The following is a 27148-nucleotide window of genomic DNA, read 5'->3' as shown; positions in this document are numbered from 1 at the left end:
CCTTAAGGTTTCTTAGGGATGGCTCCAAAACACAATCGCCGGTCTACCCCGGCGCCCTGTCATAACCGGGGTTTTACCTCATTCTGTTGTTTCGAGCAATAGAAACCAGGTATACCGGCAGATAGATTTTGAAGCCATCCCTTACATTATGTCACTCTATTTAATACGGAACAGTAAAATGTTTTCATAAAAAAATTAATTAGTATTTCTTTTCCATAAAATGTTAACTTGTACTGTCAGATATGTCCCCTTTTAATTTTGAGCCGAACAACTGATGTAAAGCAAAGACAATCGGAATTCAGTACCAACGCCGAGGTCGCCACTGCGTATCACTCCGTCGGTCGTGCTACGGCACTGTCGGTCCATTGATGTGTTTATGATCGTCCCACACGTCATGTACGTACTGTGCTATGAACATAGCGTACTCGTTCGACTAATATTTCCATCGTAATAATTACACGACAGTTCCTGCGTTTTATTAAAATCTCGGATTTTGACAAAACTACAGCACCTACAGTCTTGATTTTTGCAGAGTATGTTATTTTAATAAAGTACATTACAATCGTGTAAAAAACAGAATTTTAAAAACTATTGAGTGCGTCCTCTTCAGCAAATGTTACAATATGTCTTTAACCGAAAAAACAAAATACTCCCAAGTCAGTGCAACTATATTTTGTAGAAATATTTATTTTCAGAACACCAATGTCCTACATGTACAGCGGCAGATAAAAACTATAAATTGAATTGTAGAATTTTGAAATGGAAACTTTCAAAATTCCGAAAGTGTGATAATAAAAGTGAGTAGAATTCCGTTTGACGTTTTCAACAGTTGAGATACCAGCATCATGACCAGAGTAGTGGAAATACCAGTCGCGATGCCACTAGCAGAATACCGAAGATACTGGACTTTGGTACAATTGATGTTGCTCTATCTGTAGCAAATGTGATCCGTCTTTCAATGCCTGAATAGATTGGACTAAATTTCTCGATGTAGTCACTGATTACATTTGTGTCAAGATTACCTGTAGTTTACAAAAATGAAATTAGAAGAAGGAGGAAAGAATAAAAATACATGTACTAATAATTTATCATGTTCTAATCAGTATGACTGCATCATTCGTATAACGGCATAATTGATTAAAAGACCATTCATTTGTAAGGAGCATGTACGAACTATGTACTTAGCAGTTATCTTAGCAAAAAAAAAAAGGTATTAACCGTGTTCGGAGAATGACGTCATATACCCCAATGCACGTGGACAGCACGAACTGTCCATACATTTGATTTGCAACACTTCAATAGCCCGATTATAAAACTTATGCACAAGAATACAGATTTGTGTTGATTTTTATGGAAAGCGGGATCAACATTTCCATCCAAACGATTCGGACATTCTATCAGTACTTTTTCTTTAATAGCGCATGAACTTAAAACGTAAATTTTAACCGTAAAAATCAACACTAAATTTCCAGCATATTCTATCCTATTGTGCTTGCTTGGGGCACTTTTCAAATATTTTGTAAGATTTTGTTCGTTTTATGACTAGAAACACTGCCCGGGAAATACAGCCGTGCCAGAGGGTGGCACGACATTGGCTAACATTTTTGAAATCTGACCTTTCATCCCACAAATGCCTTCAACTTTGTTCAATGACACCGACAAAAGAAGTGTCAAAATTCGCAGAACAAACGGCTGCATCCAATTAATGTATTAATTTACTCATTTTAATTTACTTAAGGTTAACAACTAAAGTCTGCACAAAAAGTAACTCAGCTGTTATAAATACGCCTATAGATTCAGAACTAATAATTGTTTTCACAATATTTTAACATAAAAAGAAGGATGATTTATTTACGCGCATTTTGATACCCCATTTGTCAATTTTGTTCAATATTGACAATACAGCAGTGTTTTGAAAGAAAAATACCCCAATTAAAAAGTTGCAGTTATTTGTATTGATTTGAAGTAAGCGCGAAGATAATGGCGGGCTTTACGTGTTACAGTGCTGGCATAATAACCATTGATCGCTGTTGAACTGCAACTTTTAAATTCGGGTATTTTTCTGTAAACGCACTACTGTGTTGTTAATATTGAACGACATTTAACGAATGGGGTATCAAAATGCGTGTAAATAAATCATCCTTCTCTCTATGTTGAAAATTTGTGAAAACAATTATTAGTTCTGAATCTATAGGCGTATTTATAACAGCTGAGTTACTTTTTGTGCAGACTTTATTTTAAACTGTTGTGATTTGGTAGTTCACGGCATATTGCGAATGGTAGTGAGCTTTGGCAAAATTTGCATTGATCATTTCATTGCGAGCGTGTAGAAGAATTCAAATATCACAGATATACTTTTGTATGTCCTGTGGTTATTGAGTTATGTTGTAAAGAGGGCTGAAACAACAACGTACATAGCTCATTAACAACAATAAATTAATCAAGTTTTCAAAGTATATGATTTGTAGAATGAACTTTGCAAAATATCAAAATGTTATTTTTCAATAATATATTGATTTAGACAATGAAAATCGGTTGCTATTTTGGTTGCTTCGACCAACAAAAAAAAGATCGCGTCGCCTTAAGGCATTTTTGATATTTAAATCAGGACGTGTATTCCAAATATAATGGTACTTTTTGTGAGCAGTTTATCTTACCCGAGTAGCGATTTTGTCCATGTTCTGCAATCATGTCATATCCGTCTCCTCCATCAGCAATAAATGACGGCATGACCATCTTATACAGTTTGTTTTCCTCTAAAGGCAAATATTCAGGAATGTTACACTCCGTACAACGGACTTGTACATCAACTACACGGTCATTTGGTTCACGCGATATGTCATAGGTTACCCACATTCCTGAAATATGAAGATACACTTCTGATGATATTTAAGTTATCACATTAAGTAATGATCATATTGTGTAACAGAGGAATACAAAACCAAATTTAGAACAAAAAGCATACAGATATAATTTGATCATATTATTCAATGGTGCTATATATTTATATCCGACTTTTATGATCGTTTTAATCTGAGAGAATACCCACTTCCTTTCACTCTTAAAAATATTTTATTCAACTTGAGTGAAAAGGTCACAACTCAACCAACTGAGTACATAACACTCAACATTGAGCTCATATTAATAAATAATACCCACAATGTTCGTATTGTTTATCAATATGAGCTCAATGTTGGGTATTAATTCCTCAATTTGAGTATTTTTTTACTCAAGTTGAGTAAAATATTTTTGCAGCGTTCCTGGAGTTGGCCGTAGGGCCCGCATTACTTTTCATTCTCGATTTCAATTTTACATCCACCTTCTACAAACTAAAAGCTCCCTGTTGTTAATTATCATAATATTCAATTCAGCCTCAGCTCAATAGAAAACTTTAAGAAGATTGCCATTTCATCAACAAGTGGTGGATCTTTTAGTTACAAAAATACATCATAAGGACCATATCTGTATGATACATTCAACAATATACAAATACGAATAAACTACTATTAAAAAGCACCGCATCCAATGCGATCCCAATATCGAACAGGGTTGTTTGATGTATATAGAATTGGCTTCATTATTAACTGAATGCAAACTATAGATGGCGCTATTTATCCTAAATCACATTTCTCTATTTGCAAGGGGCAGGTGATTAATACTGCCATTAAAACAGCTGGAATAGGTAAAACAAGCAACAAGGAAATTTTATAAACATATTTTATCAAACAATAAAAGGAATTTTATTTGTGTTAAAAGATTAAAACAGTGATTTCCAGTAACTAAATAGCGCCACCCATTTTGTCATTAATAGATACATTTTATATACGAAAAAGCTATAAAAAATGCTATAAAAGTGAATAATTAAATTAGGGGAAATTAAAGTTGAGAATGAATCAAAAGCATCTGTATACATTAGCTATGATATCACATTTAGCTGTTTAAGCCAAATATTTGGTTGTACATGATGTTTTGTTTGAAAAACTAATAAATGATCCCATCAAACAACCGTGCGAACCCAGTTGGACGCAGTACCTAATATCTTACTCTACAAACCTGACATTTGAAGAAACCTCCCCGGTAGATCAACCGGACTATATTCAGCCACAGAGTTCTCTAGCATCTCTTTCACGTATCTGCCTTCTAATTCCACTGTATCAACGGTACTACCAAACGGTAAAACAGTGGTAACATCTCCGAATGTCACATCACCTGTAACCATAGCAAATTATATAAGAAAGTAGTCTTTAAACAATCTACATTACGTTATTTATGACTTACAGAATATGCAATATTTCTCCGCAATTTCTAGCTAGCCGATGATAGTAACTTTTTTTTTACCTACTACCTATTCCAGAAAAATACAGCACTAATTTTTTGTGATTAACAAAACATTATCCTGATTTATCATAAGAAACGTAGCTAAATTCTAATCTAGTTACTTCTAATTTATGAATTCAGAAAATGCAAAGTTTGACCCATCTATGAGATGTACCGTTCTCGCGTTATTTTCGGAAACGTTAAAAGTCAAACTTTTGGCCATATGAAGGTCAAAAATGTAAAAAGAAAACGCGACAAAAGAGGGGTCAAAGTGTTCGTTTTGATATTGCAATCCAAACAAAGATAGGATTGTACAATCTGGATTCATACTGCGCAGTCCTTTTGGTATATATTGTTGAACTTGACATACTTGAGGAGCAGCTTCGAGCCGAACATCAGTCGAACTATGCTGGATTTGAATCGGCTATCCAAGAATATAAATAAGCAGTATAAGCACGCACAAATTAGACTGGGAATATTGGAGAAGAAAACTCAAGACTTCCCCGGAAGCTACCGACTATCCAAATCAAGAACATTCATTGAACAGTGACATTGTTTGGAAGACCAGGCGCAGGAATTTGGCAACGTCAGTGACAATGTATCTAAATCTGAATGTACTGTAGGCCCTACCTTAGAATAAAGCATAATTATATAGTGTTTGCTTGTAGTTAACGTTGTGACTACGCGTTTCACCAAGTTGCCTTATATACTTCCCTTCCACCCTCCTGCTAAAATTCTAGCCTATAACTTGTTTGTATACAGGGGTGGAATTAATTTCCTGGGATAGCCGAAAATTAATACCTTGTGTTATCGACGATCTAATACCACCAGAGTTCTGTATCACAATGCTGACATCGTTCCATTTCTCTTCATCAGGAAACGTTACCATGACCCATATATAGGCATCAGCAATCATGTTCCCTAGATTACACTCCTTAAGACGACAACTTTCCCGCGCACCGTCTAAATAGACATGCGTAGAGCCTATTCTTTCCTTGGTTAAATTTCGTACGGCCTCACCCCATTCGTTGATTTCAGCGAGCACCTCTGGATCTGAAAAGAAAAATGTGATTACTTTTGGTCAGGTAATGTTTTAGATATAGAAGGTTACCTATAATCAGCTCTATACATGGCGGCGGAAATGGCAGTTGTTCCAAATCTACCGGTACCTTACACTGAGTGGGATGACTTTCAAATTTTAGATGTCTCTTGGACAAACATTAAAATTTGGTATCGCTATAAAATGTGTCATAAAAACAAAATGGTAAATGGTAATTCCTTGCTTTTTTCACACAGGATCCCTGATGGATATATCATATATAAAATGTTTTAAAACCTAACAGGTGCAACTCGGTTCTTAAATAAAAATGGAGTCTTTTCTCTATTGCACTTTTTTACCCACCCTGTATAATGAAGTATCATCAAAAAGAAAGTTAACGAATAACGATAATCGCTGGATTTGAAAGCAAATTGTTGTGGTCTCCATGCAAGGTACAAAACACCATTACGAAAAAATCATATCTGCCTTTGCTTCAGATAGGAATTACCTTTGCAAACTCTTCACCAAAAAAACACCCCGTTTACATTTAAAGCTAAATTGATACCAATTACTATACACACTGCACGTATATAAGAGCCCAAAACGTAATAAAACGTATACGTACCTTCTTCAACCTCTTTATTAAGAAGAATTGGATTGCCAGACCATTCTGTGACACGGCCAAGATCGTCAAAGACAATGTCCAATCTTCCTAGATATTTAGCAAAGGTGTAATCTGTTACCACCAGCACGGTACCATCCGGATCTTGATCTGGCGTCACTACTGTTGGATATTCATTATCCTGATTTATCATAAGAAACGTAGCTAAATTCTAATCTAATTACTTCTAATTTATGAATTCAGAAAATGCAAAGTTTGACCCATCTATGAGATGTACCGTTCTCGCGTTATTTTCGGAAACGTTAAAAGTCAAACTTTTGGCCATATGAAGGTCAAAAATGTAAAAAGAAAACGCGACAAAAGAGGGGTCAAAGTGTTCGTTTTGATATTGCAATCCAAACAAAGATAGGATTGTACAATCTAGATTCATACTGCGCAGTCCTTTTGGTATATATTGTTGAACTTGACATACTTGAGGAGCAGCTTCGAGCCGAACATCAGTCGAACTATGCTGGATTTGAATCGGCTATCCAAGAATATAAATAAGCAGTATAAGCACGCACAAATTAGACTGGGAATATTGGAGAAGAAAACTCAAGACTTCCCCGGAAGCTACCGACTATCCAAATCAAGAACATTCATTGAACAGTGACATTGTTTGGAAGACCAGGCGCAGGAATTTGGCAACGTCAGTGACAATGTATCTAAATCTGAATGTACTGTAGGCCCTACCTTAGAATAAAGCATAATTATATAGTGTTTGCTTGTAGTTAACGTTGTGACTACGCGTTTCACCAAGTTGCCTTATATACTTCCCTTCCACCCTCCTGCTAAAATTCTAGCCTATAACTTGTTTGTATACAGGGGTGGAATTAATTTCCTGGGATAGCCGAAAATTAATACCTTGTGTTATCGACGATCTAATACCACCAGAGTTCTGTATCGCAATGCTGACATCGTTCCATTTCTCTTCATCAGGAAACGTTACCATGACCCATATATAGGCATCAGCAATCATGTTCCCTAGATTACACTCCTTAAGACGACAACTTTCCCGCGCACCGTCTAAATAGACATGCGTAGAGCCTATTCTTTCCTTGGTTAAATTTCGTACGGCCTCACCCCATTCGTTGATTTCAGCGAGCACCTCTGGATCTGAAAAGAAAAATGTGATTACTTTTGGTCAGGTAATGTTTTAGATATAGAAGGTTACCTATAATCAGCTCTATACATGGCGGCGGAAATGGCAGTTGTTCCAAATCTACCGGTACCTTACACTGAGTGGGATGACTTTCAAATTTTAGATGTCTCTTGGACAAACATTAAAATTTGGTATCGCTATAAAATGTGTCATAAAAACAAAATGGTAAATGGTAATTCCTTGCTTTTTTCACACAGGATCCCTGATGGATATATCATATATAAAATGTTTTAAAACCTAACAGGTGCAACTCGGTTCTTAAATAAAAATGGAGTCTTTTCTCTATTGCACTTTTTTACCCACCCTGTATAATGAAGTATCATCAAAAAGAAAGTTAACGAATAACGATAATCGCTGGATTTGAAAGCAAATTGTTGTGGTCTCCATGCAAGGTACAAAACACCATTACGAAAAAATCATATCTGCCTTTGCTTCAGATAGGAATTACCTTTGCAAACTCTTCACCAAAAAACACCCCGTTTACATTTAAAGCTAAGGGGCTGTGCAATAATTATGAGCCCTGGGGGAGGGTAAAATTGGGGGGGGCAAGAAATTTTGGCGAGCCAAAGGGGGGGCAAGCAATTTTGGTGGCAAGCTGAGAGGGGGGGGCAAGCGATTTTTGGCACACATTCATGGGGCGCCTTTTTAATAAAACGCTCTAAAAAGGCTTAGGAAAACCGTACGGAAACGCTTAAATATGCAAATTTTCCTGCTCGCTGCGCTCGCAACAGTTATATAGACCATTTAAGGTTTGTAAATTGGGATCCCAAAATTTGGCATGCGCAAGGGGGGGGGCAAAGATTTTATGGCGGGCCGAGAGGGGGGGGCAAGCGATTTTTGGCAGGCCGAGAGGGGGGGGCAAGCGATTTTTGGCGAGCCGTTTGGAAATTTTACCCCCCCGGGGGCTCATAATTATTGCACAGCCCCTAAATTGATACCAATTACTATACACACTGCACGTATATAAGAGCCCAAAACGTAATAAAACGTATACGTACCTTCTTCAACCTCTTTATTAAGAAGAATTGGATTGCCAGACCATTCTGTGACACGGCCAAGATCGTCAAAGACAATGTCCAATCTTCCTAGATATTTAGCAAAGGTGTAATCTGTTACCACCAGCACGGTACCATCCGGATCTTGATCTGGCGTCACTACTGTTGGATATTCATTATCCTGATTTATCATAAGAAACGTAGCTAAATTCTAATCTAATTACTTCTAATTTATGAATTCAGAAAATGCAAAGTTTGACCCATCTATGAGATGTACCGTTCTCGCGTTATTTTCGGAAACGTTAAAAGTCAAACTTTTGGCCATATGAAGGTCAAAAATGTAAAAAGAAAACGCGACAAAAGAGGGGTCAAAGTGTTCGTTTTGATATTGCAATCCAAACAAAGATAGGATTGTACAATCTAGATTCATACTGCGCAGTCCTTTTGGTATATATTGTTGAACTTGACATACTTGAGGAGCAGCTTCGAGCCGAACATCAGTCGAACTATGCTGGATTTGAATCGGCTATCCAAGAATATAAATAAGCATCCTACGGATGAGGGCGGGCTGCTGTAATATCAATTGTGTAAATGTGAGGTATAAAAACATTAAACCCCACGTTGTACTCTCCTATCGTAATAGACTATATGGGAATCCATTGTGTGATAACTTTCAGAGTGGGTAATCTTAACTAACCTCAAGAAGGGCTTAATAAATTAAACTGATTATAATTAGTCTGGTCATCTGGAGTTCAATGATATTCACAGATCCCTCGTTTAATTGACTTCTTCTTTTGGTCGACTAACATGTACCTGATACATTTTCTGAGAAGCATATTATTTAATAAGCAGCAGATGCTTGAAGCAGAATTTTAGTTTCATTACTAGCAATTGGCCAATTCAGCATCGATTCTGCGCCCATCCTAGCGATGAAAGTCAAAATTTTCGTGCGCTTCGTGCGCATTTTATCACAGAATCATTTGAAAGATCAATTTAAGACCGATATTCAACTTCATTATAACCAAAATGAGTGATAAGCCCTATTTGTGCAAATTTCCGCGCGCGTTTCAAGAATTGGGGAGGGGCGTCATTATTTATCCTTAGCCCTGGGCGCCACAACCCCTAGCTATATGCCACTGATTAGTAGCTCACCGGCTAGAGGTGCTGTTTTTCACTACTGGCCCCCACCTCGAGGGACAGTGTTATAGGAGGGCCGAAACTCCTCAAGACAGGTGGCAATCAACTGATGATCCCGCATTTAAGCTAGTCTCGGTTCCAGCCGTTATGTGCTCCTACGTAACTAAACAACCCGTCTGGCGATAACCTTAAAATGACAACCGCCGATTGGTTAATCAATTTCCATTATAAAGAGGTTTTCAATAGAACCACGTAACTGCGGAATTATGACATGACTTGTGAAGGAATGACATTTAACATTGTACCGCCCAGATTTGTAGCTATTAAAAAATTAAGGCAATAGCGCCAAATTTCCAATAGTTAAAAAAAGAAAAGAAAAGGGGACTAGACTAGAGGCGGCAGCCACTGAGGCGCCAATTGTCGGATACTATGCAGATAAATTACAATGCGAACTCACGTGCATTGTGTGGATTTATATCACCGCGTGGCTGTCTATCAACCACTGTAGCCCAGTGCTTGAATGACAGCCAATCCATTCCAGTCCCAGACCGGAATGATGTTCTGCCAATCAGAAAAGACGTACTATGAGGTTGTCGCCAGCTGGAGATCGCCAGACGGTTTGTTTAGTGACAGAAGAGCACAAACCGACTGGGACCGAGACTACACAAGGACTATTCGCTGCCGTAGTGCAAGTTAGTAACAATTGGTTACTGGTTCAAGCCTGGGCTAATACACCAGTTCCGAATTATGATATGCAATAGGCTATGTGTTGTGATCATTTCGATCAGTGGTTCGTAACAAAGAAAGCATGAGCGAATGACGTATGTAAAAAAGGTGGCCATCTGCCATCGAAATACAATTTGTAATTACCAAATTCATACTATTCTATTCCATCACCTATTGCAGGCTCAGACCCGTTACATGCAGATAGTACGTATTACAAGAAATAATACAAACGATTTTCGGTCGACGCCTAGCGAAAGAGAGGTTTTTGACGTTCCAGTGAGTTCATTATCTTCACCTGATGCCTATTATAGTCAATCTGCAGACCATGAAAACAAGAGCAGTTTTGAATTCACGCCTAGCAAAGGAGAGATTTTGGACGCTCCAGTAAGTTTGTCATCTTCGCCTGGCAGCTATTCTCAGTTACGCAGTCAATCTTCAGACCATGGAAGCACGAACTGTTTACAATCAACGCCTAGTTTGACATATTCGCCTGGTAGCTATTCTCAGTTACGCAGTCAATCTTCAGACTATGGAAGCACGAACAGTTTACAATCAACGCCTAGCGAAAGAGTTTCTGACACTCCACTAAGTCCACCATCATCGCCTGGTAGCATTGCAGCTTATTCTCGGTTAGGTAGTCCTGACACTGATAACCCCGACAGGGATGAAAGCACGGTGAATCGCATCCAAATATTTAGCTATGGTAGAAATCCTACACGAGATGCAATACCAACTTTTTTGTATGCTATTGACGATTGACGGAGAGAGCGACAAAACCAAGGAGGTTTGAGATAAAATAAGATATGGGTAGGAAAGAAAAGAGAATAGAGAGGGGAAGAAAGAAAGAAAGAAAGAAAAAAGAGGCGGGAGAATGAGCGTATTTTACAATAATTATATTCTTTAACGCCGCTGAATATATACTTATGGAACAATTATACTGAAAGAGCATTTGGACTGGACAAGACTCCGGTGGACAGACTTGTATGATTATTCCCATGAGATCGCCACAACATCATGCAACTCCATTTCTTGTATCACTTTTAAGCAACTCCATTTGTTTTATAACTTTTAATAAAAAAAATAATTGATTGATTGATGCCAGCACCGTCGGTTTGATTTTTAACGGATTGCTGCCGTTTTTATTGCATTTGTACGTTATTTTAATGTTTTATGTGCGTGTAACGTGAAAATATTTGTGTTGCCGAGATATTGGTCTTTATTTTACCATATTTTGTGGACGATATATATACTATATTTACTGGATGTTAGCCTTGAATTGGTACGTACACACAGAACACATAGCTGCATGGTTTGTTGATCAATACCACTGAATCAATCCACAATTAGAATATCTCCACCCGGTACTGAATTATACATTAATAGTGTTATGACTGCGAATATGCACGCATCTAGCCGATTTGAATTACGAATTAACTTACATTAAAACACAAGTTATGCACATTCACCCACCTCACCCACACGTCCCACCTTGCAACTTTTAATACACGCGCGCGCACACCTCATACACCCCAGCCGCACCGACATCCACAAACCGCACTCCATCCTCTACACATACCCTCATCCACCACACGACTTCAACCACACTCTAATACAATAACTCTGAAATTAAGACTAGAATAGGGAAAATAAGTTGTCGTACACAATGATTTACACGGATTTAGATCGGGTTTTTTTTAGTTCAACCGATCCTCAAAGCGATGTTAAGATAAAAACGCGATATGAGTTGACGTGTGACGTTGCTCCCATTTGTTCTTGCCCGGCAGTATGCATTCGCAACATTGTTCAGGGCATGTGCTTTTGAAACTCCCACCAGAATTACATAAGGCTACTGAACAGTGTAGCATATCTATAGACCAGTCCCTGAACAATGTATGAACACCTTGCAAACAACATCCCAGCAGAGACTTATTTCAGTTCACATCTACATTGAAAGCCCATAAAAAGAAGAAACACTATTATATTGACCTATAGGTATTGAGGTTTTAACAGAGTGACTAACGTATGTCACTTACCAATTGTTGCACCGAACTTTTACAGGGAAAATGTGAAATATACAAACACAAGATACCAATCGTGAGTATAATGTGCCATATCAACCAAAAATCAACCAAAAATCAATCTTCGCTCAAGCTCGCAAAACCTTCTTGTCGTTCCTAAGTGCAATACTAAGACTTACGGTGATCGGGCTTTTTCGGTTGCAGCCCCCAGACTCTGGAACAGTCTGCCATTACACATTCGGGACTCTAATTCCATTGACCGGTTCAAATCCGCGCTGAAAACACATTTGTTCACCACAGACTGATTGTAGTTTCCTTGTCATCGGCATCTACTGTTTCTTTATGTATATTATGTTGTTGAAACTGATTTTGTAATAGTTACTTGCCTTTATGTTGCTTTTTACGTGTGTATTTTATTACTATAGTTGTTTTAAAGTTGAAGCTATTGTTGGGCATGCTATGTATATTTTGCCTTGCATGCTTAATTATTATACTTTGCACTTTAATTATGTTTGTGGTTTTTAAAGTTGTTGTTATCATGCATATTTTCCCTTGCATGCTTTTTGTTGTATTTTTAAGATGTTAAAGATGTTTGTAAAGCGCATTGAGAGCATTTCTGTTGTAATGCGCTATAAAGTACTTTGTATTATTATTATTAATAGAAACCACAGAGCAAGGCTTGTGTTTGGCCTATTTACGTGTTCAATTTCGTGGCGACACGCTGAATAGGTAAGCTTATAATCAAGGAATTCTTGCTCAATAATTCCGTAACATCAATTTGGTAGATCCTTTTTTATGCAGAACTAAGCACTAAACTGAACGATTTTGACAGGAAGCATGTACTGAATACTCGCAAATTTGATTTTCTTCGCTGCCGGAATGTCTGTGGGACAATTTGCGAATTTTAATTTACAAAATAGTAAGTTGAAATAGACGATTCCGAGCTAAAAAATCTGTGAAAAATCTGTTATTCAGATGACACAGATTTTTCACGGATATTTTAACCAGTCACAGATTTTTCACGGAAAAATATTTCCTAGTGTTAAGGTATGTGTTTTCAACACACCAACGCAATATTAGAAGCTATTAGAGGAGAATTGGCTCACGGGAAGTGTATACCGGGAGTGTATAAAATCACATCTGCGCAAAAATCAGCGTGAGCGGAAATGCAACATCAAATATACAAGCCTATTTTTTATAATTTCTTATGACTTTAAAAAAGTGATCATGCTAAAATGTAAAAATTTGAATTTTCTCATTTTCATGCACCATAAATTTTGTACCTGTGACCAATACTTTTAGGCAAAATTCAAAGTAAACATGGCAGACTCCTATTTATGGCAGTTTTTTTTTCAAACGATGGCCGACCCCTTAAGGTTTCTTAGGGATGGCTCCAAAACACAATCGCCGGTCTACCCCGGCGCCCTGTCATAACCGGGGTTTTACCTCATTCTGTTGTTTCGAGCAATAGAAACCAGGTATACCGGCAGATAGATTTTGAAGCCATCCCTTACATTATGTCACTCTATTTAATACGGAACAGTAAAATGTTTTCATAAAAAAATTAATTAGTATTTCTTTTCCATAAAATGTTACCTTGTACTGTCAGATATGTCCCCTTTTAATTTTGAGCCGAACAACTGATGTAAAGCAAAGAAAATCGGAATTCAGTACCAACGCCGAGGTCGCCACTGCGTATCACTCCGTCGGTCGTGCTACGGCACTGTCGGTCCATTGATGTGTTTATGATCGTCCCACACGTCATGTACGTACTGTGCTATGAACATAGCGTACTCGTTCGACTAATATTTCCATCGTAATAATTACACGATAGTTCCTGCGTTTTATTAAAAATCTCGGATTTTGACAAAACTACAGCACCTACAGTCTTGATTTTTGCAGAGTATGTTATTTTAATAAAGTACATTACAATCGTGTAAAAAACAGAATTTTAAAAACTATTGAGTGCGTCCTCTTCAGCAAATGTTACAATATGTCTTTAACCGAAAAACAAAATACTCCCAAGTCAGTGCAACTATATTTTGTAGAAATATTTATTTTCAGAACACCAATGTCCTACATGTACAGCGGCAGATAAAAACTATAAATTGAATTGTAGAATTTTGAAATGGAAACTTTCAAAATTCCGAAAGTGTGATAATAAAAGTGAGTAGAATTCCGTTTGACATTTTCAACAGTTGAGATACCAGTATCATGACCAGAGTAGTGGAAATACCAGTCGCGATGCCACTAGCAGAATACCGAAGATACTGGACTTTGGTACAATTGATGTTGCTCTATCTGTAGCAAATGTGATCCGTCTTTCAATGCCTGAATAGATTGGACTAAATTTCTCGATGTAGTCACTGATTACATTTGTGTCAAGATTACCTGTAGTTTACAAAAATGAAATTAGAAGAAGGAGGAAAGAATAAAAATACATGTAATAATAATTTATCATGTTCTAATCAGTATGACTGCATCATTCGTATAACGGCATAATTGATTAAAAGACCATTCATTTGTAAGGAGCATGTACGAACTATGTACTTAGCAGTTATCTTAGCATCTCCGAAAAAGGTATTAACCGTGTTCGGAGAATGACGTCATATACCCCAATGCACGTGGACAGCACGAACTGTCCATACATTTGATTTGCAACACTTCAATAGCCCGATTATAAAACTTATGCACAAGAATACAGATTTGTGTTGATTTTTATGGAAAGCGGGATCAACGTTTCCATCCAAACGATTCGGACATTCTATCAGTACTTTTTCTTTAATAGCGCATGAACTTAAAACGTAAATTTTAACCGTAAAAATCAACACTAAATTTCCAGCATATTCTATCCTATTGTGCTTGCTTGGGGCACTTTTCAAATATTTTGTAAGATTTTGTTCGTTTTATGACTAGAAACACTGCCCGGGAAATACAGCCGTGCCAGAGGGTGGCACGACATTGGCTAACATTTTTGAAATCTGACCTTTCATCCCACAAATGCCTTCAACTTTGTTCAATGACACCGACGCGTAACAAAAGAAGTGTCAAAATTCGCAGAACAAACGGCTGCATCCAATTAATGTATTAATTTACTCATTTTAATTTACTTAAGGTTAACAACTAAAGTCTGCACAAAAAGTAACTCAGCTGTTATAAATACGCCTATAGATTCAGAACTAATAATTGTTTTCACAATATTTTAACATAAAAAGAAGGATGATTTATTTACGCGCATTTTGATACCCCATTTGTCCAATTTTGTTCAATATTGACAATACAGCAGTGTTTTGAAAGAAAAATACCCCAATTAAAAAGTTGCAGTTATTTGTATTGATTTGAAGTAAGCGCGAAGATAATGGCGGGCTTTACGTGTTACAGTGCTGGCATAATAACCATTGATCGCTGTTGAACTGCAACTTTTAAATTCGGGTATTTTTCTGTAAACGCACTACTGTGTTGTTAATATTGAACGACATTTAACGAATGGGGTATCAAAATGCGTGTAAATAAATCATCCTTCTCTCTATGTTGAAAATTTGTGAAAACAATTATTAGTTCTGAATCTATAGGCGTATTTATAACAGCTGAGTTACTTTTTGTGCAGACTTTATTTCAAACTGTTGTGATTTGGTAGTTCACGGCATATTGCGAATGGTAGTGAGCTTTGGCAAAATTTGCATTGATCATTTCATTGCGAGCGTGTAGAAGAATTCAAATATCACAGATATACTTTTGTATGTCCTGTGGTTATTGAGTTATGTTGTAAAGAGGGCTGAAACAACAACGTACATAGCTCATTAACAACAATAAATTAATCAAGTTTTCAAAGTATATGATTTGTAGAATGAACTTTGCAAAATATCAAAATGTTATTTTTCAATAATATATTGATTTAGACAATGAAAATCGGTTGCTATTTTGGTTGCTTCGACCAACAAAAGATCGCGTCGCCTTAAGGCATTTTTGATATTTAAATCAGGACGTGTATTCCAAATATAATGGTACTTTTTGTGAGCAGTTTATCTTACCCGAGTAGCGATTTTGTCCATGTTCTGCAATCATGTCATATCCGTCTCCTCCATCAGCAACAAATGACGGCATGACCATCTTATACAGTTTGTTTTCCTCTAAAGGCAAATATTCAGGAATGTTACACTCCGTACAACGGACTTGTACATCAACTACACGGTCATTTGGTTCACGCGATATGTCATAGGTTACCCACATTCCTGAAATATGAAGATACACTCCTGATGATATTTAAGTTATCACATTAAGTAATGATCATATTGTGTAACAGAGGAATACAAAACCAAATTTAGAACAAAAAGCATACAGATATAATTTGATCATATTATTCAATGGTGCTATATATTTATATCCGACTTTTATGATCGTTTTAATCTGAGAGAATACCCACTTCCTTTCACTCTTAAAAATATTTTATTCAACTTGAGTGAAAAGGTCACAACTCAACCAATTGAGTACATAACACTCAACATTGAGCTCATATTAATAAATAATACCCACAATGTTCGTATTGTTTATCAATATGAGCTCAATGTTGGGTATTAATTCCTCAATTTGAGTATTTTTTACTCAAGTTGAGTAAAATATTTTTGCAGCGTTCCTGGAGTTGGCCGTAGGGCCCGCATTACTTTTCATTCTCGATTTCAATTTTACATCCACCTTCTACAAACTAAAAGCTCCCTGTTGTTAATTATCATAATATTCAATTCAGCCTCAGCTCAATAGAAAACTTTAAGAAGATTGCCATTTCATCAACAAGTGGTGGATCTTTTAGTTACAAAAATACATCATAAGGACCATATCTGTATGATACATTCAACAATATACAAATACGAATAAACTACTATTAAAAAGCACCGCATCCAATGCGATCCCAAGATCGAACAGGGTTGTTTGATGTATATAGAATTGGCTTCATTATTAACTGAATGCAAACTATAGATGGCGCTATTTATCCTAAATCACATTTCTCTATTTGCAAGGGGCAGGTGATTAATACTGCCATTAAAACAGCTGGAATAGGTAAAACAAGCAACAAGGAAATTTTATAAACATATTTCATCAAACAATAAAAGGAATTTTATTTGTGTTAAAAGATTAAAACAGTGATTTCCAGTAACTAAATAGCGCCACCCATTTTGTCATTAATAGATACATTTTATATACGAAAAAGCTATAAAAAATGCTATAAAAGTGAATAATTAAATTAGGGGAAATTAAAGTTGAGAATGAATCAAAAGCATCTGTATACATTAGCTATGATATCGCATTTAGCTGTTTAAGCCAAATATTTGGTTGTACATGATGTTTTGTTTGAAAAACTAATAAATGATCCCATCAAACAACCGTGCGAACCCAGTTGGACGCAGTACCTAATATCTTACTCTACAAACCTGACATTTGAAGAAACCTCCCCGGTAGATCAACCGGACTATATTCAGCCACAGAGTTCTCTAGCATCTCTTTCACGTATCTGCCTTCTAATTCCACTGTATCAACGGTACTACCAAACGGTAAAACAGTGGTAACATCTCCGAATGTCACATCACCTGTAACCATAGCAAATTATATAAGAAAGTAGTCTTTAAACAATCTACATTACGTTATTTATGACTTACAGAATATGCAATATTTCTCCGCAATTTCTAGCTAGCCGATGATAGTAACCTTTTTTTTGACCTACTACCTATTCCAGAAAAATACAGCACTAATTTTTTGTGATTAACAAAACATTATCCTGATTTATCATAAGAAACGTAGCTAAATTCTAATCTAGTTACTTCTAATTTATGAATTCAGAAAATGCAAAGTTTGACCCATCTATGAGATGTACCGTTCTCGCGTTATTTTCGGAAACGTTAAAAGTCAAACTTTTGGCCATATGAAGGTCAAAAATGTAAAAAGAAAACGCGACAAAAGAGGGGTCAAAGTGTTCGTTTTGATATTGCAATCCAAACAAAGATAGGATTGTACAATCTGGATTCATACTGCGCAGTCCTTTTGGTATATATTGTTGAACTTGACATACTTGAGGAGCAGCTTCGAGCCGAACATCAGTCGAACTATGCTGGATTTGAATCGGCTATCCAAGAATATAAATAAGCAGTATAAGCACGCACAAATTAGACTGGGAATATTGGAGAAGAAAACTCAAGACTTCCCCGGAAGCTACCGACTATCCAAATCAAGAACATTCATTGAACAGTGACATTGTTTGGAAGACCAGGCGCAGGAATTTGGCAACGTCAGTGACAATGTATCTAAATCTGAATGTACTGTAGGCCCTACCTTAGAATAAAGCATAATTATATAGTGTTTGCTTGTAGTTAACGTTGTGACTACGCGTTTCACCAAGTTGCCTTATATACTTCCCTTCCACCCTCCTGCTAAAATTCTAGCCTATAACTTGTTTGTATACAGGGGTGGAATTAATTTCCTGGGATAGCCGAAAATTAATACCTTGTGTTATCGACGATCTAATACCACCAGAGTTCTGTATCGCAATGCTGACATCGTTCCATTTCTCTTCATCAGGAAACGTTACCATGACCCATATATAGGCATCAGCAATCATGTTCCCTAGATTACACTCCTTAAGACGACAACTTTCCCGCGCACCGTCTAAATAGACATGCGTAGAGCCTATTCTTTCCTTGGTTAAATTTCGTACGGCCTCACCCCATTCGTTGATTTCAGCGAGCACCTCTGGATCTGAAAGAAAAATGTGATTACTTTTGGTCAGGTAATGTTTTAGATATAGAAGGTTACCTATAATCAGCTCTATACATGGCGGCGGAAATGGCAGTTGTTCCAAATCTACCGGTACCTTACACTGAGTGGGCTGACTTTCAAATTTTAGATGTCTCTTGGACAAACATTAAAATTTGGTATCGCTATAAAATGTGTCATAAAAACAAAATGGTAAATGGTAATTCCTTGCTTTTTTCACACAGGATCCCTGATGGATATATCATATATAAAATGTTTTAAAACCTAACAGGTGCAACTCGGTTCTTAAATAAAAATGGAGTCTTTTCTCTATTGCACTTTTTTACCCACCCTGTATAATGAAGTATCATCAAAAGAAAGTTAACGAATAACGATAATCGCTGGATTTGAAAGCAAATTGTTGTGGTCTCCATGCAAGGTACAAAACACCATTACGAAAAAATCATATCTGCCTTTGCTTCAGATAGGAATTACCTTTGCAAACTCTTCACCAAAAAAACACCCCGTTTACATTTAAAGCTAAATTTATACCAATTACTATACACACTGCACGTATATAAGAGCCCAAAACGTAATAAAACGTATACGTACCTTCTTCAACCTCTTTATTAAGAAGAATTGGATTGCCAGACCATTCTGTGACACGGCCAAGATCGTCAAAGACAATGTCCAATCTTCCTAGATATTTAGCAAAGGTGTAATCTGTTACCACCAGCACGGTACCATCCGGATCTTGATCTGGCGTCACTACTGTTGGATATTCGCCGTACGGAACCTCGCGATCGGGAGGAGTACCTATTTTTTTTATTAAAATAAAAGCATAAACAAAATACTATTAAACGTTTTATCTTTGTACTGTTCTGCACGGATTTTTGATGTGATCATTATCTTTAATGTTTCTAACAAAGTATTGCATAATTCTCAATTCTAGACCTTTACAATACCAACAGCTGTCTCACTAATACATGTATATACACATAGTTTTTAGCTATTTTTAATTTAGATTTTCTTTTTTTATCAAAGTTTTCATCTTTTTCTGCCTTTTGTGGTAATTTTTATTCTATTAACTGTATATTTTGTGTCCAAATTAAGGGCGCTAATTACATTTAATTTAAATTGAGTTTAGCCCAATAATATAGTTTATTCCGGTAATTTCATGATAAAAAGTACTTTGAAAACGATCTTGCCATAATTATGTTACTCATTTTTATGATGTTTCAATAATACAAGATGCAAACATGATTAAAGATTAATAGCGCCATCAGTGCTCAACTTTGCTTTAAAATAAATATAGTTCTACCTATCATCAAACAACCGTGCTACCTGAAATATAAACCAAATAGGCTACTCACCCCCATTTCCACTACATAGCAAAACAAACTATGTATTGAGCAATGTGACCAACTTTGACCAAAGTATAATGTACTACTAAGCTACTAAACTTGAACCAACTTTAATAAATTAAGTAAATAATTTTTGTAGTAAGGCATGTAAGGCGACGACAAAAACCTGTTATACGGGCCCGACCGACCCAGATTGCAAAATATCTTAGACTCAACATAATGTACACCCTTAAAAATCATCGTTTTTACGGCACACACGGTAAAATTTTACGGTAATTTACCGTAAACTGAATTACTATTTCTCTACATATAGGCATGTTAGTACCGTTCGATTTGAATATTTTGTAATGTGTTGCATCGTTCACATTTTTCAAGATTGTGTTTAAAGACTACTTCATATCATTTATCGTGTATATGTACGGTGTTACTGTAATTTTAACGGAAAAACGTTAGCAATAGGACAGCCAGGTATTTTGCCGTACAAATTACGGTCTTTCTACCGTATTGTATGCCGCATTACAGGTATATTTTACGGCAATATATCGTAAGTATGCTAATTTTACGGTAAAATACGTGTTAAATCATCGTTTTTACGGAAAAGGTTGGCAATAGAACTGCCAGGTAATTTACCGTAAAATTTACGGAACATTTCTAACAATGTGACATTTCTATAGAATTACGATCCATGTCTTTATAATTGTTAGGTACAGCGTACGTCTGGTGCAGGGCAATACATTCAACATGTTCAAAAATTGCTTACCTGTATACAAAAAAGTATCTGTGTGCCCACCAACAACAATATCTACACCTTTCACTTTTGCAGCTATTTCCAAATCTTTCGTAATCCCAGAGTGTCCAACAGCGATAATTTTGTTGATTCCTTGTGACGTGAGTCTGTTCACCTCAACTTGTAATGATTCGATCTCGTCGTGGAAAATCGTCTTTCCTAAAAATTTGTTGAAAAAAGATGAAAAAGAAATTAGTCTGGTTTAGATGGGGCACTTACTAAAATGGTTGACGGGATGATGTGTGGCCACATTGACTCCCATTTTTCCACTCCCGCTCACGTAATGATCCCATTTTTGTTTTACTGAACTCCCTCTCACCCAATGACCACCTTTTTTGGTTTTCTTGTCACCAAAAGACTCCCTTTTCCCATATTTTTCTTCAATTAAAAAAAAAAATCAAAATTGTTCAAAATTTTAATGAATTTTTGACAATTTTGTATCAAATTTTATATTTTGACCCAAACTTTTTCCCAGTCTCACTGAATGACCACCCTTTTTTGGTAAGATTTTCCCCAGTCTCACTGAAAGAGCCAATTTTTGGGGGCCTTTTCACTGAAAGACCCCTCCCCATTTTTTTCGGTTTCTATGCTCTCACCGAAAGACTTCTAATTTCGAACTTCTGTCCGCACATCCCCGTCACTTCCAAAGTCGAGTGCCCCCCCCCCCTATTGGTATATTACGACAGTGTTAAAGATATTGTTGCTTATTGGAATAACGGTATAGGTCTTATGAGGAGTGTTACCCTGGTGGGGAAATTATTTTTATTTCATTCTTTACTTTGTTCTTTCATTTGACCCTACTCGGGAGGTCATACCTCTTGGCATTTCGAGATATGAAAAGGACCCCAAATATGAATACTGGCCCAGGTCTTATGAAGAGTGTCACCACCGGTGGGGAAATTATTTTCAATATATTCTTTACTTTTTCTTCCTTATTTGACACCACTCGGGTTCATACATTCTTGCCATTTTGAGATATGAAAAGGACCCATATAAATATTTACCCGGATCTTACGATGAGTGTCTCCCGGGTATTGAATAATATTTTTATTATATTTTTTACTTTGTTCTATTTCATTTGGCACCACTCAGGGGTTCAGACCTTCTTGGCATTTAGAGATATGAAAAGGACCCAAAATATGAATAATGACCCAGGTCCTTTGAGGAGTGTCACCCCCGGTGGGGAAATAATTTTTAATAATCATATTCTTTACTTTTTTTCTCTCTCATTTGACAGGGGTTCATACCTTCTTGGCATTTTTAAATATGAATATTGACCCGGGTCTTATGATGAGTGTCACCCCGGATAGGAAAATATTTTTATTTATATTCTTTACTTCTTCCTCTTTCGCTTGACACATTGTGATGACAGGCCATCAATGATGCCCGGCAATGATGTCATTATTCAGCTGTATAAACATTGACATGTGCCAATAGATATGCGGCGATGACATTATATTTCCTTCAAGTTACACACATATGGTGCAATAATATCAAGAGTTATAAATGAAATAAATTGAAAACAGTAGATTAATGCTATGCAGCCGTGTTGAAGACAGTCATTGCCAACAAATATTTTATAGTACTGGAGGAAAGATAGTGTGCGTATTTTGTAAAAGTAGCCGCTAGCAAGTTGGGAATTATACGGGCATTTCCGCATTATAGCACAGACGGCGCAAGGTTGTGGCAAATACATGAACAGAAAACAACGTGTCATAATTAATTATGCCGAAAAAAGAAGTCAATCGGTCAAAGAAAAAGTTTAAACCGGCGGACAATTCATGGTGTTTTTCAATAAAAGATGACAGATATGACCATGATGACTTCAATGAAGATGAATTTGATGCCAAGGACTATATTGCAATTTCATCATCTCATCAGCGGCCTGTATCAACTCTTTGTTGGGATGAGGACTGTGAATTGATAGCGGAAAAGTATATGCGTAGAAGCCAACACAAGTATGTGGGAAAGACTAACCCACCCAAATTACAAAAGCAGCTGAAAGATCTTCACTTCAACTCGAAACTCGCCAAGCAAGGTAAACATAAGAAACTCATGGTAAAATCTGACATTTATTCGCGTAAAGCACAACGCGATGAAACAGTACTGGGTCAAATACAAGCAAAGAAATCCAACATCGAAGAGAGGTTGAAAAAGAACAAGTTGGAAAGAAGGGGTGTAAAGAAATTTGAACCTATAAAACCCCAATATCTCCCGCCACCATGTAAGTTCTCTCACTGTCATTGTAAGCAAATATCAAGAGGAAGATGGTCTTATGGAAAGGAAGAAGTGCGGAAACTCATGTGGGAAGTGCCCTTGCACCCCTTTGCACTCGTGGAAGAGGAGTTACCACAAAACGTTAACAAATCAAATGCGCAGCTTATGTGGACTTTCATTCAACGTAAGCACCCGGAACTAACGATCATGCAGTTACCGTCCGTGTTTCTAGATTCCTTGGAAATCCTCGTCGACAATCCTTCCGTACCTTTGGAAAGATTATTCTTTTTCATTTTCTTACAGTACTCAACAATAGCAATTATTAGAAGTAATTGTTGTTCTTGAACGTAATCCTGAACATTGAACATTTTGAACATTTTGAACATAAAACAAGGTCTATCATAAGAATAAGAATTGTATTAAGACGGCAATTTTGAGGCACTGATGATATGAACGTCTCAAACAAACGTATTTTTTTTGTTTGACTTTGTTTTATGAGGGTTTCAAAATCCATTTTATTTGTTTAAACTGCATTTATTTGCAGGAATAGCCTAGTCAGTTGTGCTGTTTTGGTGTAGTAAAATTCAAAATGCCTCTATGCGATGACCATAGATGTAGGAAACCAATCGAAGATTTCCCGTTGGGTTTGGTGAATCACAAATGTATTTGTATTAATTCGGTTGTTATCGACATGGTTATCAGTCAATGTGTTTCTCCATCACCGTTGTTCACTGAACGTACTCCTTAGGCCTACCAAAAATGCACCAATGAAGGGTCATAAACCGTCATATACGGGGCTGTGCAATATTAGAAATTATGAGCCCTTGGGAGGGTACTTTGGGGGAGGGGGGCTAGAATTATTTGGCAAATCAAAAAAAAAAGGGGACGCAAATTTTGGTAGGCTTATGTCACGGGAGGGGCAATTTTTTCCCCATAAGACTCTTTAAAATTGCTTAAGAAGACAGTACAGAAACGTTCAAATGTGCAAAATTTACCGGGAAAATTTCCTGCTCGCAACAGTCGCATTACACCATGTAAATTGGGTTCCCAACTGCAATTGGCATGTTCAGAGGAGAGCAAATATTTTTGGCGGGGGGGTGGTATTGTTTGACAGGCCGAGAAGGGGGGGCAAGCACTTGGCATGCCGTTTGGATATATTACCCCATCCCGGCTCATAATTGTTGCACACCCCCTAGTCAATTTGGTCTAACATCAAAATTGTATCTGACCTATACGAGTAGGTTAATTAATAACGTAATCTAACCAATATTTTGGTATAGGCGTATATCTAAAGAGTCACTATATGCAATCAATCAAATTACTACCAGATAAAAATCACATGGGACATTATCATGTCAGTCTAGATAATATAATGAGAGCGTACACGTTTAACGTTTACGACACATGCTGTAATACCAATGAGATAAAATGGAAATTGCGACCGCACATCCGCTGCCACCTGATACCGTCCAGATTAGTGTAATAGCGCCATTACTCACTAACGAGTATGTGAATAGCAATGACATCATCTCTGAATGTTACTCACGTGTGGTGCAATTATTTGAATAACTTCAATCCAATAACAGTCAGCGCCCCAAATGTACACTCCCTCATTTCAAATATATAGTTTTGGTTTCTCTTTTGTTCAGAAACCAAAAATCAAGGGATTAAAAAGTAGAGCTGATCTGATCTGCAATCATAACACTATTATGCTGGGAGGACACAGTATAGGGTATATAACCAGAAGTATACAATAGCCTATTGTGCTAACATAATTATTATCATGATTGATATCGGAAATCTATCCGCGGACGACAGTTGATGCTCTCTGTCGAAGGTAGGTGGCATATTACACTCACGAGTTCTAGGCCTAGAAATCATATACCGGGTACATGCGCGTATACTGAAGGATGGGGTGGGGTGGGGGAATTTGTTTGTTTGTATGAAACATACACGATGCATGGAGATGGTTTGATTATGAATTAGTTTATTATCCCAGGAAGCACAACCCATACCTCTTTAAGAGGGGCTCCCTCCCTATATAACCACCTCTTTCCTAAATTACCCCTTTCCCCCTCCTCCTCCCTTACATTCGATATCTTCACCTCGCGCCCCCCCCCCCTTCTCTTTCCCTTCCAATGCTCTCTCTCATATGTTTCTCTCCCCCCCGGCCCATACCCCCCTTGCCCTCCAACCCCCCCCCCCCCCCACACACACACACCCACCCCAATCTCTTCTCCCCTCTATCTTCTACTTTTTGCAGTAAAAATTGCTTCAGTAAAAGTCATTAGGTTATTAGAGGTCATATAATGGCCTTCCATCGATTCTGGTATACATGGGATTAAGGACATGAATCGATTTTGTTTATAGCACCTATACAATTACAGTAGTGGCCCCTTTTGTAATGTCGAATGCAAATATTTCGATGGTCTATATATTTTCACAGTGAAATCAGATTAGGCTATTTCGTAGTCTCAAGCCAATGCTTTCAAACTAAGTCAATGCTTTCAAATGTAGACTGTTTTGTTCGACTTCTCTGCTCGTGAATATTGCACTGCGAAATTTAAACATTTCTTTTGTATACTTAGATCAGGTAACTCGAAAATCCTGTAATTTTATTCGTCACACCACTTGTAAGAAACTGAAACCAAAACCGAAACTACCTGTCACAAATGTTTAGTTTTAAACAAAAGGTAGAAACAAAGAGTTCGATATCTTGTGATTCAAGTGGTTAGGCAGGACAATAGGAAACCACGTGACCAAAACCAAAACCAAAACTAAAACTATATATTTGAAATGAGGCACTGTAGTCATAGACTCTGAAGACAGTCTATGCTGTAACATGTAACATATTTACCGAATGACATAGCTCAAGTATAAAGCGAATGCGAAAGTGGCGAATCGGCGAGCAAGTATTATCATATTACGGGAATTTCCCACATCAAGCTAAACAGAAAACACCGTGTCACAACCATGGGGAAATCGAAAGACGATGAGTCAAAGAAGAAGAAGTTTAAACCGGCGAACAATTTGTTGTGTTTTTCAATAAAAGATGACGGATACGATCCTGATGAAGTCAAAGAAGACATATTTGATGCCAAAGACTATATCGCAATTTCATCATCTCATCAGCGGCCTGTATCAACCCTTTGCTGGGATGAAGACTGTGAATTAATAGCCGAAGTGTATATGCGTGGAAGCCAACACAAGTCTGAAGGAAAGACTAACCCACCTAAATCAAAAAAGCAGTTGAAAGATCTTCACTTCAACTCGAAACTCGCCAAGCAAGGTAAACATAAGAAACTCATGGTAAAATCTGACATTTATTCGCGCAAAGTACAACGCGATGAAACAGTACAGGATCAAATACAAGCGAAGAAATCCAACATCGAAGAGCGGTTAAAAAATAAAAAGTTGGAAAGAAGAGGAATAAAAGAAGTCACATATAGTCCACCTGTAATAAAAGCAGGCCTGTGTGGATCAGGTTTCGGCCATCATATTAACTGCGCATGGATATCAAAAGGAAAATGGTTTTATGAGAGATACGAAGAGCGGAATTTCATGCGGGAAGTGTACCCTTACACGAACAAATCAAAAGCGCAGATCATGTGGGATTTGATGATACAAAATGAACGCCAAAGTGACTCGTACAGGGGAATGATTTACATCGGGCGAGATGGGCTTTTACGGTCCACCTTTCTACAAACTCTGTACACAATGCACACTCTTGGCATTGATTAGCTCAGTTCCAGTAGCCTGAGTGCACCGGTATCGGGATTTTTATCGAAAACATGGGGTCATTCAGCATGGGCTTCAAGAAAATGTTGGTCATTTAGTGTGGGAACGCTAAAAATTAGAACGTTGAAGTACTTTTTTGGGCCAAAATTTTGCCAAAAATTAACTAAGCTAAAAATGCAACAAAATGTTATATCTATTCAAAATGTGCATGAAGCGCGCAAAAATTTGCAGATTTGGTGTAAATTT

The 27148-nt window shown here is 37.1% G+C and overlaps 2 protein-coding genes across 2 annotated transcripts in view; both read right to left on the bottom strand.

Moving 5' to 3' along the window:
* Nucleotides 1–314: 314 nt before the first annotated feature.
* On the bottom strand, nt 315–8367 carry LOC140143532 (snake venom 5'-nucleotidase-like). Its single transcript, XM_072165362.1, has 7 exons — nt 8178–8367; nt 6882–7133; nt 5982–6140; nt 5119–5370; nt 4054–4209; nt 2658–2858; nt 315–1022 (listed from the first exon to the last, which is right to left on the bottom strand). The coding sequence occupies exons 1-7, from the start codon at nt 8365–8367 to the stop codon at nt 844–846; spliced, it is 1389 nt and encodes a 462-aa protein (XP_072021463.1). The 3' UTR covers nt 315–843.
* Nucleotides 8368–13370: 5003 nt separating this feature from the next.
* LOC140143465 (snake venom 5'-nucleotidase-like) overlaps nt 13371–27148 on the bottom strand; it is a 90389-nt gene continuing 76611 nt past the window's right edge. Inside the window, exons 3-8 of the mRNA XM_072165297.1 lie at nt 20921–21106; nt 19409–19612; nt 18548–18799; nt 17482–17637; nt 16087–16287; nt 13371–14446 (exon numbers count right to left, since the gene is read on the bottom strand). Coding sequence (XP_072021398.1) covers nt 14268–14446; nt 16087–16287; nt 17482–17637; nt 18548–18799; nt 19409–19612; nt 20921–21106 — 1178 coding nt within the window. The 3' untranslated portion in view covers nt 13371–14267. The remainder of the gene's footprint in view (nt 14447–16086; nt 16288–17481; nt 17638–18547; nt 18800–19408; nt 19613–20920; nt 21107–27148) is intronic.

This window comes from Amphiura filiformis, unplaced genomic scaffold, assembly GCF_039555335.1.
Source record: "Amphiura filiformis unplaced genomic scaffold, Afil_fr2py scaffold_22, whole genome shotgun sequence".
NCBI classification, from domain to species: Eukaryota; Metazoa; Echinodermata; class Ophiuroidea; order Amphilepidida; family Amphiuridae; genus Amphiura; species Amphiura filiformis.
Note: the sequence above shows the minus strand (reverse complement) of the source record. Positions and strands in the feature narration are given on the sequence as shown.